This window comes from Engystomops pustulosus, chromosome 5, assembly GCF_040894005.1.
Source record: "Engystomops pustulosus chromosome 5, aEngPut4.maternal, whole genome shotgun sequence".
In the NCBI taxonomy this organism is placed as follows: domain Eukaryota; kingdom Metazoa; phylum Chordata; class Amphibia; order Anura; family Leptodactylidae; genus Engystomops; species Engystomops pustulosus.
Window position 1 is genome coordinate 167,281,934 of NC_092415.1, and position 16,210 is coordinate 167,298,143.

Below are 16,210 nucleotides of genomic sequence, written 5' to 3' on the forward strand. Positions count from 1 at the left end.
CCACTCCCTAGGGCGCACGTGGCGGTACTTCAAGATTTAAAGGGCCAGCGGACAAGTGATTGGCACTGGCCACTTCCGGGTCTGCATTTAATCCGGCGGCTCCCATCATTACCCGCTGGATCTTCAAGCCATTCCTCTTAAGAGAAAGCCCTCCTGTGTATTCCGAGCGTTCCTGTGTATCCCAAGCGTTCCTGTGTATCCCAAGCGTTCCTGTGTATCCCAAGTGTTCCTGTGTATCCCAAGCGTTCCTGTGTATCCCAAGCGTTCCTGTGTATCCCAAGCGTTCCTGTGTGTCTCCAGTGTTCCTGTGTGTCTGCAGCGTTCATGTGTGTCTCCAGCGTTCCTGTGTGATCCCGTGTATCCTGCATTCCAGTTCCTCCTCCTGTGTTCCCGTGGTCCTGCTCATGTGTTCCTGACCCGTGTGCCAGCTCCTGTGTTCCTGACATGAGTCCTAGTGTGCCTTCCTGTGCTGTTCTCCTGCTGTCACCCCGGATACGGACTGTATTGCTACCTTGGCTGCCACCGCGGGCTAGTCACAACTGTGGAACGACCAGGTGGCACCCCGCCGCAGCAAGACCATCCCGCTTTACAGCGGGCTCTGGTGAAGACGAGGTGCCACTTAGACTCTGGTCCCAGGTGTCGGATAGTAACCATCTCCCGCGGTGGTCCAGAGGGTCCACAGACTCAGAGCCCTGACAATGTGGTTCTCGGCAAGCTGAATATCACTTATTTTGTTTCTTAATGCCTTTCTGATGATTTTTAAAAATATTTTTTAAGCCAGACAATCCCTTAAATATTATATAAAACTCAACATAAAATGCTTTGTTTTTTACAAGATCTTTTTTTGTTTTGTTAGGTGCTAGATATTAGTGTAGGGCATTCCAAAGTCTAATCACACCAACCTGCACCAAACATTTTACCATTTGATTAACATCAATATAATAATTGTTTATTATTACTATTATTGTTTTTGCATTAACAATTTTATTACAAGTTTTATAATGCTAGAACAATGCAGGCAAAGCCAAATTATGTGGCATAAGAGTGTATTTTAAGATCAACATTGGAAAATGCAGTACATACTACAGGCAGTCCACGGTTTATGTACAGGATAGGTTCTGTAGGTTTGTTCTTGCGTTGAATTTGTATGTAAGTCAGAACTGTATATTGTAACCCTAGCCAAAATTTTTTTGTTCCCGGTGACAATTGGATTTAAAAACCGTAGCACGGTGGGCACACTGCAGTGCCGGGGAGAGCGCCGCTCACCCCCACCCTTAGCAACATATATTGCGCACAGCGCCATATTCCGGAGAAAGATAGGATATGTCCTATCTTTCTACGGGGTACGGAGCGGTACGGTGCCGCGGCACCATACTGCTTCCTTTGGGTACCGTGCGCCCATTGCCGTCTAAGGTGGACTTATATTGGCCGTATATACGTCGGCCGTATATACGTGCCCCATACCGCAGTGTGAATATAGCCATACGTCTACACACATAGATTACTACGGGATGCTCTCTCCATGTGTGTTTGCGGATTAATTGCCATTTAATACAACAAACCACCAGCACTAGAATCTTTTTTGTTTGCTAAATATGTTTATCTCTGCGTCTGCTGAACCATCTTCTGAACCGCTTGACACTGACAGAACTTCACTGCAGTTGATTCATTTGCAGCTGTTGAGATTTGTCTCTATCAGACAGTAATGAAACCACTTTCACACTATTAGTTGCTCATTAGAAATGATACCCCCGCCACCGATGCCTCCAGCTATTAATCCAGCAGCCAGCGCTTTGCTTAATAATTAATTAACAGTTTGTTTGGAAAAGTTGAAGACGATCGGCTGATGTGAAGAAGCGAATTAATTGCAGACATCTTTTTTTAATACCCATCTGAGATGATAGAAACATTCTGTAAAAGAATCAATTATTCATGTCACGTACGGCGTTGTGTCAGTTCTGTTCTCTGGATTCCTGCAGTAAACGCAAACCTATGTCAAATGTATGGATGATCAGACACGTTCTGAACTTCTGAGCTTCCATTATTATAATAAGTTGTTATATTTGTAAAGAATAATGAATACCGTGAGTATGCAGGAAGTTTATTACATTTTGCACCTTTTTGGAGTATGAATAAGACCTGTCATGTCTACTGACTATTCCATATACTATAACAATTCTTGGTATCTTTCCTTAGAACTCTGGGTTTTTCAGTTCCTCTGTTATTCCACCTAGAAGTGTAAGTATGATGGGGTGGGGAGGGGGGCCAATTCCTACACAGTCTGACATTGTCTAGATATTAAAGGGGTTGTCCAGACACATCACGTTTTCCCCAGTATAGGGCAGTGATGGCGAACCTTTTAGCAGCCGAGTGCCCAACCTGCAAACTCAAACCCCCCCTTATTTATCGCGAGGTGCCAACTAAAAATTAAAGCAGTAACTTATTGCTCACTGTTCAACAACTTTCAATCAGATTGGCCTCCTGAGGACAGCAACACAGTAGAAAGATGGAAAATTTGCATCAATGTAGCTTCTTTCCAGTACACAGAGAAAATCGTGGGGCCAGCAGGAGATCCTCCAAAGATAATCCGGCTCTGTCTACTCATTCTCCCTCTTTCTACAGTCCAAAGTAGCGAAGTAAGTATCAAAATATGACTGAAAGAAGCATCTTTTAAGTTGTTTGAAACTACAGGAAGATTCTTTGAGTCCTGTCTGGTGTGCTGGGGTGATGGCCCGGGTGCCCACAGAAAGGGCTCTGAGTGCCACCTCTGGCACCAGTGGCATAGGTTCGCCACCACTGGTATAGGGGATAAATTGCTAATCAATGGGGGTCCATTGTACCCATGAATGCAAAGAGATCCTGGTCAAGCACATACACCTAATACACCTAATGCTCTTTCCATATCTATGAGGCTGACAGAGATAGCTCATCGTAGTAGTCAACTATTACGTCAATGCCAAAGACAGTAAACAGAGTGGCAGGACGTATGACAAATCTGCTGCCCCAGAAATTTTAGGTACAAATGAACCCTGTTCTCATGATCTATGGGGGTCTTGTCCCTAACTTGTTGTGACTGGACAACCCCTTTAAGCACTAAGAACTCCAGATTGTGTAAGAAAGTCAGGCTGGTGGTGATTTCACATTGGGGTTTTATAACAGGTTCTCTTTAAAGTTGTTTTCCCAACGTTAGAAGTTATCCCCAACCCACAGGATATGGCATAACTTCCTGATCGGTGAAGGTCCAACAGGTGACCCCCAGCGATCATGAGAATGAGACCCTCAGCAAAGCTTGGCTTGTTTCTCAAACCAGTAGAGAGAATGGGATTCCCATCCTCCTAATTGCTGGGGGTCTCTGGAGTTAGACCCTCACCCATTATGCTCCTATCCCCTGTCCTGTGGGTTGGTGATAATGTGCAAAGTTAGAACAACCATTTCAGTGCAAACTACAACAACCCTCTCCCTTAAATCACAGATTAATTATCCCTCAGCAAAAATAAACCATTTTCATCTGGTATTTGCTGGGCATCCTGCATCAATTCCGTCACCTCTCTCCTTGCCTAAGGAATCCATCTGTTGTATTAGGAATTTTGTTGGAATTTGCCTTTGGCAATACAACGCTTCATTTGCAACCTGACCCCAAGGCCCCTCTCACACTTGCATTTTTCACACGCGTGTATTTGATGTACAGAACTCGCTTTGCACTGCAATGTATACAATGGGTTTTGTCCATGCATTGAAAACACCAAAAAAAGGTGCATGAAAATCTGAGACCCTGAACAAACTCTGAGAAAAGTATTTCACTGACCTACCCTGATTGCACTGTGTTCAGACTCTGACATGACCTGCAAAGCAAGTGTCTAATATGTATGTTGCAGAAAATTTGTATATATTCTGAATGACAATTCCATTCTTCCTACATTGTAAATCGGTCTCGCCTCAAGTCTAACATTGCTACCAATTAGCGTAATCCACCGAGTGCAGTTCACCTCTTGGCCTGCAGAGGGTGCTCTTGCACTGTACGAGCATCTAGCACTGGGGGATGGGACTAGCCTTTCACATAGTTCTTGCAGTAGTCTAGCCTGGGCCTGGTAAACAGCCTAGAATTGTGGGCAGGCTCATATGACTCAGTGCACACTACAGCTGTCAGATGGTAATAGTTTTTGGAGCAGCAGCAGCAGGAGACTGCAGAAATAGGCAAACATCTATATTGTCCTGTTATTATATGACTTTTATTTGGGTAATGTGCTTAAGTCATTCATTGCGGCTTCGCCATGTGTAAATGCATTGTCGGGATGTTGACATCCTTTAATAGCAAAAGTACATTTTTTCTGGTGTATGCAGCTCCAATTAACGTTAAGTGAGTTAGATGATATTTTCCAGTTTTTCTGTCGCTGTGTTCTCCATTAACGTATTAATAAAGATCGCCTTGCATTGATTTTTCCATGTCCTAAGCCTCACTGTATTACTTTGTGTTTTCAGTGCATTAGCAGTTTGGCTGCAAGCCGCATATTATTGTTGCCCTGTGCTATGAAAATCTGGGGTGTGGAAAAAGCAATGCAAGCAAGACCCAAGAACAGATTGTTTCTATGCCATTTCATACCCTCTTAGTATAGAGATTTAAAAGGAACCTGCCCCATTAAACTACTAGCGCCCTCAGATAGAGTATGAAATGTCCCTTAAAATTTCCTCTTCCATATGAAATCTCACCCGTTCACCTATAACAAAAAAATCAAATTCAAAGTCATATGAACATAAGCAGAGAAGAGTCATCTTCTGCATTAGATGAGTCAAGTTTAGAAGCTACAGCTCCTGATTTTCAGATCTGTATTACCTAGAAACATGTTGTTGGTGTCATATTAAAGAGGTTGCTGGGAATAGTATATTATGGGAGGGGGGGGGGCTTTACAATAAACAAGAACATCATCTTAACTGCTTTGATCTCCGTTTCTGTAGCTTACAGATTTGAATGCGATCTGAAGGATGATAGCTTTTTTTTAGGAGATTTGAAGTTTCTTAACTATTCACTTTGCTGGATAGCTCCAAGTAGCATGGATGGGGGGTATGTTTATTAAAAGGGTTAATAATATAGAAATTTCTTAATTATAGTAATTCAGAATTTCTTTCTCTTACATACCCCCCTCCCCCAAAGCACTTGTTTCTTCCTCCCTGCTCCCTCCACCCGCTCTGTGCTGGAAATCTTGCAGTGGCAGCATCATACCTACCGCTGACACGAGATTACGGCAGACAATAATCTGGTGACACCCCCGAAGCATTTCATTCATTTACAGAAACGTAAAACCTCAATTTTATAATTAAACTATATTATGAATCCTTTTAATAAACATCTCCCCCTATTCACGCTGCTAGGAGCTACCCAATAGCATAAATAGTTAATGTACTTCAAAGCCAGATTTCCTTTAATATAAAAAAAGCATTATTCTAGGGACATCTAAACTCGTACTCCCCCTGCAGCCTCTAAACTTGATTCATCTCTAGCAAAATATGACTCTTTTCTGCTTTTCAGCATGACATTGGAAGATATTTTTTTATAGCTGAACGGGAGAGATTTTACATAAAAGAGGGAATTCAAGAAAGGATATTTCATATGTATACTTGAGGGGGTGGTAGTTTAATCAGGTTAAATCTGTTTATGGTCCCTTTAATCAATCAATAGAGAACAGAAATATTCTACTTATTCCCCATGAAGAGGTTGTGTAGTAGCCAAGCTTTGTATTATAAGTACAGGCAGTTCTTAAGTTGAATTTGTATGTAAGTCGAAACTGTATATTTTATAATTGAAGTTCTAGACAAAATTTTTTTTTTTGCCCCAGTGACAATTGAAGTTTAAACATTTTTTGCTGTAATGGGACCAAGGATTATAGTAAAGCATCCAGAGAACTTCTTCAGAGGTCACAGTGCGCAGAGGGGTCCGTCTTCAACTAGGAGTTGTCTGTAAGTTGAGTGTCCTTAAGTAGGGGACCGCATGTAGTAGTATAACTGAGTTGAATTTATAACCTGACACACTGGGCCCGTGGCTTACCCTCATACATAGTTATAGAACTACTTGATGACTGATGTTCTTATAGTTTACAGTATGAGGTACATATATATAGCTGTCATGCGAGTGACGATGAGGAGTAATAATTGACACTGATTATAGATTTTATGTGCCTAGATTTAGTTAGGAAACACAAGTAACAAGGTAAGAAGTACGTTGTGTTCTTCACACTTTATGTGCATGTCGCTAACACATAAACAAGCCACCTAGAGAAGGTCTTCATCTTTGGATGGTCGGTAAAAGTACACCCTGGTGAGTGACAGGAGCGCGCCTCGCATTATCTCATCTGCTCGTAGACATTGCTCAGCTAAAAGCTTCGGATGGCTGCCAGAGTCTTGCAATGCTTTTGCATTAGGACACTGTGAAGAAATGTGGTGTGCTAATCTCCTGATCGGTAATACGGTAAATCTACTGTAACTCTGCTATCAGCGCAGTCAGGTCTCCACGCGCTGATCAAAGGATTTACCTCCCTGGGCAGTAAACCTCATCTAAGGACAACGTTCTATTATACGTCCGTGCAAACAAAGTGAAGTTCATTTACTGTGGCTTAGTGGTTAGCATTAGAGCCTTGCAGCGCTGGGGACCTGGGTCCAATCCCAGGATCAACATCTGCAAAGTGTTTGTATGTTCTCTACGTGGTTGCGTGAGTTTCCTCCGGGTCCCCTGGTTTCCTCCCACACTCCAAAACATACTGGTAGGTTGATTAGATTGTGAGCCCCCATTGGGGACAGGGACTGATTTGGTAAGCTCTGTGCAGCGCTGTGTAATCTGAGTGCCCTATATACCGTAAATAAAGTAATTATTATTATTACTGTATATAATGACATTATCAAGGGATTAAGAAAAGACGATACAGATTTCTGAGGTAAAAAAATGTTTCCTAAGGCCACATTCGCACGATAGTTTTTTCCTCAGGTGATGCGGTGGAGATTTTTGCAGCCTTGTCACAGCTCCATGTATTTCTATGGGCTCACACACATGTGTATGAGTCTACTGGGTGTGAGAAAAACTCTGAGAAAATGCTATTCTTTGTCATATTTGCAGCTCTAACCTCCCATAGTACTAAATGGAGCTGTGAAAAAAAGTCATTTATTTTTCTTCCCTTTTCTTTTGTCTTTTTTTGTGACTGTTTTTGGCACATTGCAATTTTTGCCCCATTTTGGCGACTGAATGTGCACTGAAGTCCGCCAGACAATAGTAAAGTCAGTAAGAAACATGTATCTTCTATTCCAGATGTGCCAGATGTCCCAAATAACATTTATCTTTTCAGGTTGTCTAAAATGTGCCACATATTTTGGCGCAAAAAAACTCCAGACAAAACCCTACTTAAGGAAAACTTAGAAAATGGAAAGAATTGACTTGAGACATTTGTAACAAAGAATAAGAAAAACCCAACTAACACAAGGAAAAAGTGAGATTGATAAATTACCAAAGTAGCAGCCGGGGGTAAAACAAGACAAAACAAACATAGATAAGATAAATGACCCCCATGGTGTGTCATCCGTGTGTCATATTTGCTGTGGGTTGCGAGGTAATAATGTAGTTTATTTTATGTGGTCCACAAAAAACGGATGACACAAGGAATAGACACGGGCCTACTTTGCAGCCACTGCTGGGAAATACGCTTGACACACGGTTCTCCAAAACAACCAATAGAGATTTTTTTTGCGACAGTAGTAAACAAAACAGGTCTAAAATTGTCTTTTTTCGGGAGGTCTTCATATTTAAGGGGTTTCCAGGCTACAGATACCAGTGACCTTTCCTTAGAGGTCTTCCCGATAGCAGATTGGTGATAACCAGTGATAACAGCCAACTTTAAGGGTCATCCACATCGTTTAGGGTCGTGTTCTAGCTCCATGTTTTTCTATTGGCTCATGCATGTATCCATGGTTTCTGTTCCCTCCCTACGTATAAGTTGACCGCCGCAGTCTTTTCATCTCTGGGCCTCACACGCTAGTGACACAAGAGCTGCAAACAATAGACCCTGGGTCTGTTCTATGTGGTCTGTGAATGTTCATGTGTAGGACTGAAGTAGCATAAGGTGGATAGATAGGTATTCCAGACATGTAGATATCAATAATAATAATAATAAGGAAAATCTCAAAAATAATATATGCACATATATTTAATGAGAAATGTGCTTTGTAGCTGCTGTACATTCCAGCACATCTTGATTTCTTTATTTGAGTCTTACCAACTGGGATAAGTTCGAGGAATTGGAAAAAAAAAGAAACCTCAGCCTGCACCTGCTTTGCAGTCCACATACGCTTATTTTAAGCTTAGTTATATGTGGCTGCCAGAAGCGCTGCTTGCCTGCTGTCCTCCTGTAACCTCGTCCTGGGTAGACTGATTAAATGTCTGCCTTAATCCACGCTACTAGAAATCATAACCTTTAATCCACTGATTATTGAAAAACCTTCCAGACCGTTATTCCAGGATGAGGCGTAACCAGAAATTACCTTTGTCACTGGTTTTACGTATTTTCTAATCTGTGCCGCATAAATGGTGGATGGATTTTGATTGGTTACTTGGATATGCAGTCACATTTTTTTGCATAAAGATATTGGGGCAAATTTACTTACCCGGTCCATTCGCGTTCCAGCGGCGGCTTCTCCGCTCTGGATTCGGGTCCGGCCGGGATTTAATAAGGTAGTTCTTCCGCCGTCCACCAGGTGGCGCTGCTGCGCTGAAAGTAAACTCATCGCGCCGGAATGCACCGAGCTGGACCAGGTGAAGGTAAGCGGTCCTTATGCGACACATTTTCGGTTTTTAAATGCGGCGGTTTTTCCGAATACGTCGGGTTTTCGTTCGGCCACGCCCCCCGATTTCCGTCGCGCGCATGCCAGCGCCGATGCGCCACAATCCGATCGCGTGCGCCAAAATCCCGGGGCAATTTAAGTACAAGCGGCGCAAAACGGAAATATTCGGGTAACACGTCGGGAAAACGCGAATCGGGCCCTTAATAAATGACCCCCATTATATCTACTGCTATGGAAAAATATATAGGACAAGCTGTAGTATAAAATCAGCATGGTGCTGACCTTCATACTCACAGAATACCCAGTTTGTTATGGATTGTTACAATATATTTCACCTGTATATCAAAATCTGATGTCTGGGTCGGTTAAGAACCTGTATAAAACCACAGCACCATACTCATATATATCATATATACTGCCCAGCAGCCACTCTGAACTACTGAAATGTCCAGCAGCCTCCCCTAACTAATGAAATGTCCAGCAGCCTCCCCCAACTAATGAAATGTCCAGTAGCCTCCCCTCATTAATGAAATGTTCAGCAGCCTTCACTCACTAATGAAATGCCCATCCGCCTCCGCTTACTAATTAAATGCCCATCCGCCTCCCTTCAATAATGAAATTAAATGTTCATCAGCCTGCCCTCACTAATGAAATATCCAGCAGCCTCCCCTCAGCAATGAAATGTCCAGCAGATTACTCTCATTAACTAAATGTCTGCAAGCATCCACTCACTAATGAAATATCCTCACATGAACCCTCAACATATAAAAAATTCTGGTAATTCATTCTTCTTGTCTGTCACGGATACAATTGATTTTCTTCCCCTGTCATGCATGGCCCTGCAGTCTGTCGGCCGGTTGTGGTCGCAAGCTTTGTGAAAGATACGACGAAAGATAGAGCATGCTCCATCCTTTTTCCAGACACAGTACCGCACTCTGCACAATGCACTTGGCGGCCGTATGCTAGCTGCTGTTCGTGCGACTAGCATACGGTCACTTGAAAGGGGCCGAAGTGTTCTGGATCTCTCTTAAACACTTGGCTTACTCTTCTACATTCATTTTGCATTTGGAAATGGGCTCCATGCTCTCTATTCAGCCATAGAATTCAAATGTAATTAACCATTTCCAATTTGTTCTCATGGTATTACGGATATTTCCATTATTTCCCCCTAATGCTTCTAGCCATACTTTACCCGTTGTGATACTCAGTCCTGCAGAACAAAATCCTTATTAGGTTGCTTTCCAAAGCAATAAAATCCCACAGTCCTAACCAGATGCGACATTTTTAGTTGGATCCTGGAACAATCACACAATACAATCATTATATAGTCTCACAAGTGTGTTGTAATGTCCTTAAAGGACATCTACCACCAGGATGTAGGATTGTACACCAAGCACACTGACATACTAATGTGTGCCCCCTCTTGAAGGATCTGCTCTTCTTTAAGCCTCTTATGTCCTTGCTTTTAAGAATAATAGGCTTTAGAAATTATGCAAATGGAGTCTGAGGGGCTACGGGCTGCATTAAAACATATGGAGCCTGGAGCCACTCAGGCTAATTTGCATACATTTAAAATCTTTTTTTTTTATTTTTTTTTTTGTAAAAAACAGGGAATAGGAATTAAAGAGAAGAATGGATCCTGCCAGAAGGGGGAGCACATCTGTATGACAGTGTGCATGTATTTTAATGATTAGACAGCCTTAAAGTGGTTGGCCACTTTACCTCATGTTTTTTGTAATGTGTGTGTGGATATAATTTACCAGTATACATATATTAAATGTTCTTCACCAGTTTCTTGATATGGAAAGTGAAACCTTGTGTCTTTTACCTCATCTGCCACACATTCATGGTGTTAAGATGGCTGCAGATGGAGGGTCATGTGATCTCTATCTGTCCATGAGCAATCGCCCTGCCAGGACCTAAATCTTATATTCATTAATACCACCATAAGGTCCTGGCATTGTAATTGTTCATGGATAGTTAGAGATCACATGACCCTCCATCGGCGGCCATTTTATGGACAGGAATCTCTGGCAGATGAGGTAAAAGTCAGGAGGCTTTACTTTACAAATCAAGGAAGCGGAGCAGAACTTTTAATAGATGTATATTAGTGAATTACCTAGTATCCTGCCCCCTGTTTCATAAAACATGAGGTAAAGTGGCCAACCTCTTCAAAGAAGACCTGATATATCTGCTAAATACCTTGATTACCTATAAAGTATCAATGATGGAATATCTTTTCTTATGCTATAATAATGCGTTCAGCATTAGATTTACTACCTGTATCAGGATTTACATTGTTGTTATTTTATCCTAGGTTTATGACTGATGCAGCTCGACGTGAACAAGAAACCCTAAAAAAGAAAATTCAACCCAAGCTTTCACTGACATTGTCAAGCTCCGTCTCCCGTGGAAATGTGTCAACACCTCCCCGCCATGGCAGTGGCAGCCTCACCCCTCCAGTCACCCCACCCATCACCCCATCATCTTCATTCCGCAGTAGCACCCCTACAGGTAAGTTAAGAGTGGTCCTACATCAAGGTCTGAAAAGGAACGTGTTACCAGATTTGGTCACTTTGTGAAGCTTACTGGGAACCTATCAGAGTGGGCAATTTGGGTTACTAAATCACCTACAGGTCCTTATGTCTCCCTTTGTCCACAGGTCCTGGCACTGTACAGTCTTTAAGTGAAGTCTGCATAGTACATCCCAGTTTCACTGCACATGTTTCTTAGGTCCAGCGCATGTGCAATGAAGACGAAATGTACTACATAGGTTTAATTAAAGGAAAACTGTCACCTGATTTGACCCCTTTAAACCTCAGGTGTGGTGTGAAATGTCCTTTTTTAGAATTCCCTTTTTTTTTTAATTTCACCCATTCACTCCTCCAAAGTGAGAACGAACAGAGAAGAGTTAGATTTTTCCTGAGATGAAGCTAGGTATTATGGAATCAAAGGTGGAGGCTTCTGAAGTGACATTTAGGCAGCCTATCACACTCGCTAACTGCATGCAACTTTAACTCTTTATTAATCAATTCTGGGTAATCCCCCTGTCTGAAAATGACAGATACCAAGCTCCAAACTTCTCTGTAGTCCCACTGACTTTGGACTTTGTATATAAGATGGCGGCTGATGGCTGGTTCAAGCAGCAGCATTTTTATTTATTATATTATTTTTATTCCATTCCCTTTATAAAAAGAATGGCTGGACCATTATACAAGCCCTTATACCTCTTTTGTCACTCCCTCATCCTCATAGACTGTAAGCTTTTGCTAGCAAGGCCCTTACTCCTATTGTTTCATGACTGTAATTACTCTGTAATATCTTATTATATTTGTATATGTTCCTCAGAATCTGTAAAGCGCTAATTTGATGGCGCTATATAAATAAAGATTATTATTATTATTACACCCCTCTGCAGCCTCTATACTTGACTCATCTCATGCTAAATATGACTCATCTCTGCTCAATTTCACAAGCCTTTGGAGGAAATTTTTTATAGGTAAACGGTTGAGATTTTACATAAAAGAGGGAATGGTAGAAAGGAGGGGGCTAGTAGTTTAGTGGGGTAAAATCTGTTGAAAGGTTCCTTTAAAGAATAAGGGCAGGAATAGGATCTTAATCTACTTCTTGTTTCCCGAGAGCACTAGAGATGGTTGTGATGAGGCTAATAGGACTCTGCTCTAGGTAAGTATAAGTGTTTGGGTATTGCAATTTTTGCGATTTTGAGCACTGAACAGGAGCGTGTAGCCAGTTTTTGTCTTGCCGCGAATACTGAGGCTGGTTTTTATTTTGTTTTTTTTAAACTCTGTGTGAACTTAACCTACAAGAGCAATTTAGACTAGAAGTAATTCTATTTTAATGATTTTGAGCTCATTACATTTTGGTTTGTGTTAGTAGTGGTATATAAATAACCACCTCGGAGGCTCCTGTTTTATCCTACACAGGTCTATAGCTTGTTATATAAGTGGGATCATTGAGCAAGTCTGCACCAGACACACTAAGCCCCATGGATTGGAAAGTCTTATCCCACGTCACTGCCCAGAGACACTGCAGCGCAGTCTCGCCTTTTCGTATCTGGCCATGGGCGTCATAAATTCATCTTTTTAGCCTTGAAAGCATCATTCTGAATCACGCTAATTTTGGGCCCTGGCGGCTTTTTTATGCTCCGCGAGCAGTATATAATGACTTTTAGATTCCAATGTAAACATTCCCCTTCCTGCAGAATGATTAGAATTTGGAAATTGTTAATCATGCGTAAAAATTCTAGAAGCCCCCTAAACAATGTTAGCTAATGGCTTTGCTTTATGGACTTGACCCTCACTGGACGCTTTTATCAGATTATGAAACATAATTAGGAAAAAAACATTTTATGAAATCATTCTGCTGCCAGCATGGAGTAGGGCAAAGTAGGAATAAAAATTCATAAAGTGCTATAATTATAGTCGGGAACCTGGAGCGGCAGAAGGTGGACCCACTCTGAATGCTTCATTCTAGGACGGCTTGCCAACAACTCCATGAGGGCTGCAGACAAATGAAGTCATTTTGCCAATTTATTTTGAGAATTCAGTACAGAACTTGATGTCATAGACAATAGAGGACGCTGCTATTTTACGGAGAAATTGTAGCGATAACAACTTATATTGCAATGTGCGTGGTCTAGGGTATGTTATCAGGTGAAACAGTACAGGCCGTAGCATATGCAATCTGTCTGTACTCTACTAGAAGACGTGGGGAAGAGACCTCAAGTAAAGACTGACATAGGTGTAAGTTCTTTAGTGTTTTTCCACCACCTGGGGCCAATGATGAACAAAATTTCAATCAAGACAAAATGAAGCTCTGAGAAAAGAGGATCCAGCGTTGTTATGCAAAATGAGTTTGCTAAAATTTAGTAGTTACCCTCTTGTTCATACTTTTAGGGCATACAGTAGATTTACGTCTTAAAGGGAACCTGTCACTAGAAGGCCTATTTTATCTGATGACAGATTCCAACTGACATTGTAATGGAGATTTAATAAATGCTAAGCGGCCTAGACCCCGTCTACTCAAGTAAACAACCCACCTCTTCACTCACCAATATACCTACTTCTGGTGAGGGTCTCCAGGCTCTGTCATCCTACAACAATTCACGACCCTCTCTCCTCTGGTCCAGCCAGAAAGCTGTTGAAGTCACCCAGTTCTCGGAAAATCCTGCGCATGCGTGGTTGTCTCTTCAGTGTTAGGCTACATTCACACCTTGTTTTACCTCTCCATTGTAAGGTTACATCATGAAGATTCCCGATTTACACTAACAATGGAGACCAGCAGCATATCCCACCATATGCTCATACAGTGGGATACGTCGATCTGTTCCACCCCTTCCGCCTATTTAGGATGTTTCCCCTCTGATATAAATGTCCAGATATAAACAGTTACATCACTGAGGACCTCACCAAGCATACACTCAGGGGATGCCAGGGATGGATGCCATGCAGTTCTATTCTAAGCATATAGGTTGCTCAGTAGGAGGGAGCAGGATGGAAAGTCGCAGCATGCTGTGTCTTTTCTATCATATGTTTCCTGCAGTTCGGGAGGTATACTGCTCAGGTAGAGGCAAAAAGAAAGCCTCTTTCTGCCTATACCTCGGGAACTTTCCTGACGTATACACTGAATATATCCATAAAATGTAGCGTGAATGTAGCCTTAGGAAGCATCCATGGAGATCTATGTAACCATACCGTTTTTGTGCCAATAGTAGAAGCAAGACTGTGAAATTGCACAGAGAGAGTATTTGTTGAGAGTAAACTGAGTGTATTCGGTATCATGTATAATATACAGGACATATAATATATATAATGTATAATATAATGGATACTGAATACACTCAATTTACTTCTGAAAAAGACAAAAAGTTTCTTGCATTTCTAATGTTCCTTCACTAAAAAATACATGTGAAAAAATATATGTGATCTTGCAATATAGCAATTTTCAATACAGATTAATATCAGTAAAACCCCCTTTCCAGGTTGGAGTGCTTGGCATCCTGAAACAGCCTCTTACTGTAATTGAACATACAAATGGCCCTAAACTCTCACATAGAAAAGGAGATTGCTTTGTGATGAACACAGAACTATTTCTAATTGCAGATATTAAATGGTTAACTTATGACAAAGTGATTTCATCAATGAATGCCGCAATATGCAGACAACTGTTTGGCTTCTGCTTAATGGAAGAGTAAAACATACGTTTTTACTTAGCCACTGTTGAAAATGTTAATTTACGATGTGGCCTGGACATAACTAACTCAGGGTCTGTCATATCCATTACTAAGCTCTCGAATTCTTACTGCATGGGGTGCTCAATGCCAGCAATACGTGAGGAGGCTTGTTTCTGTCTATTAAATATTTTTCTATTTTTACACAATACATTTTATGTTTATCTAAGAATATACCGAGAATCACTGGGGTTTGTCTTAATTAAGGTAATTTGTATTCATTGAGCTTGAAGAACATAAAGTAATAATCTAATGACATATCCAGAATGGATACCTATGGTTATCACACCTTTAGTATTTCCATTATACCATTTCCAAGATATTCCCAGTTTAAACCATATGTTAATTAGACAGAGTGCGCCCTCAAACCCGGAGCGCTGCTATTCCTACCTAAAAATTTTTGCACTCCTATTAGTATTACCTTATGCTTCTCACAAATTTCCTGCTTATTGGAAACAGAAGTTAGCTGTTTAGCAGTTCTTTGGGTGGTGCTAAAGGACACATGCTGGGTACACCCCTGCTCCATTAGCATATGGATTAAAATGGCAATTTCTATGAAACTGCATTATGGATAAAAATAATACAGGTATTTTTTTTTTTACCCATAGCGCATGCAACATGCTGATAACATATTACCGTGTTTTTGGAGGGGACTCCCTTGTAGGTGTGATTTCTCCAGTCCTGTATTTCCGTGCTGTGCACGTATAAAATACGGTGGTCTGGAAAATGATGGATGGTTAACTATTGACTGGCTGAAAGCATGTACCTCCCACTGGTACTAGATACTGCACTTATATATGGCGAGCGCACAACTGGATGCAGCACGTATACAACCCATATTTTATACATTCCCATAGACTTCTGTGGGACATACGGAACGGAAATACATGAGAAAATAGGACCTGCTCTATATGTTTATGGTTTGTTTATGGTACGGTGTAAATGGATGTCCTTTTGCCCATTGAAATAGGGCCGTATGCTACCCGTTTTCATACGTTCGTGTGAATGCAGCCTAGTTCATACAGAAAATTTGTAGCAGAGATATCTAAATGGTGTTTCTGCAGCTGCTGATTTTTATAAATCTCGTCTTTTTTCTGAAAAATAATTCACATACTTTTTAACGAGGATTTTCAAGCTCTAGAC

General features: G+C 41.3%; 1 protein-coding gene across 1 annotated transcript in view; it reads left to right on the forward strand.

Annotated features, from left to right (window-relative positions):
- The window catches only part of JAZF1 (JAZF zinc finger 1), a 190,481-nt gene that overhangs the window by 136,836 nt on the left and 37,435 nt on the right, over positions 1-16,210 (forward strand). The window contains exon 3 of the mRNA XM_072153721.1: positions 11,135-11,331. Within this exon, the coding sequence (XP_072009822.1) occupies positions 11,135-11,331 (197 nt within the window). The remainder of the gene's footprint in view (positions 1-11,134; positions 11,332-16,210) is intronic.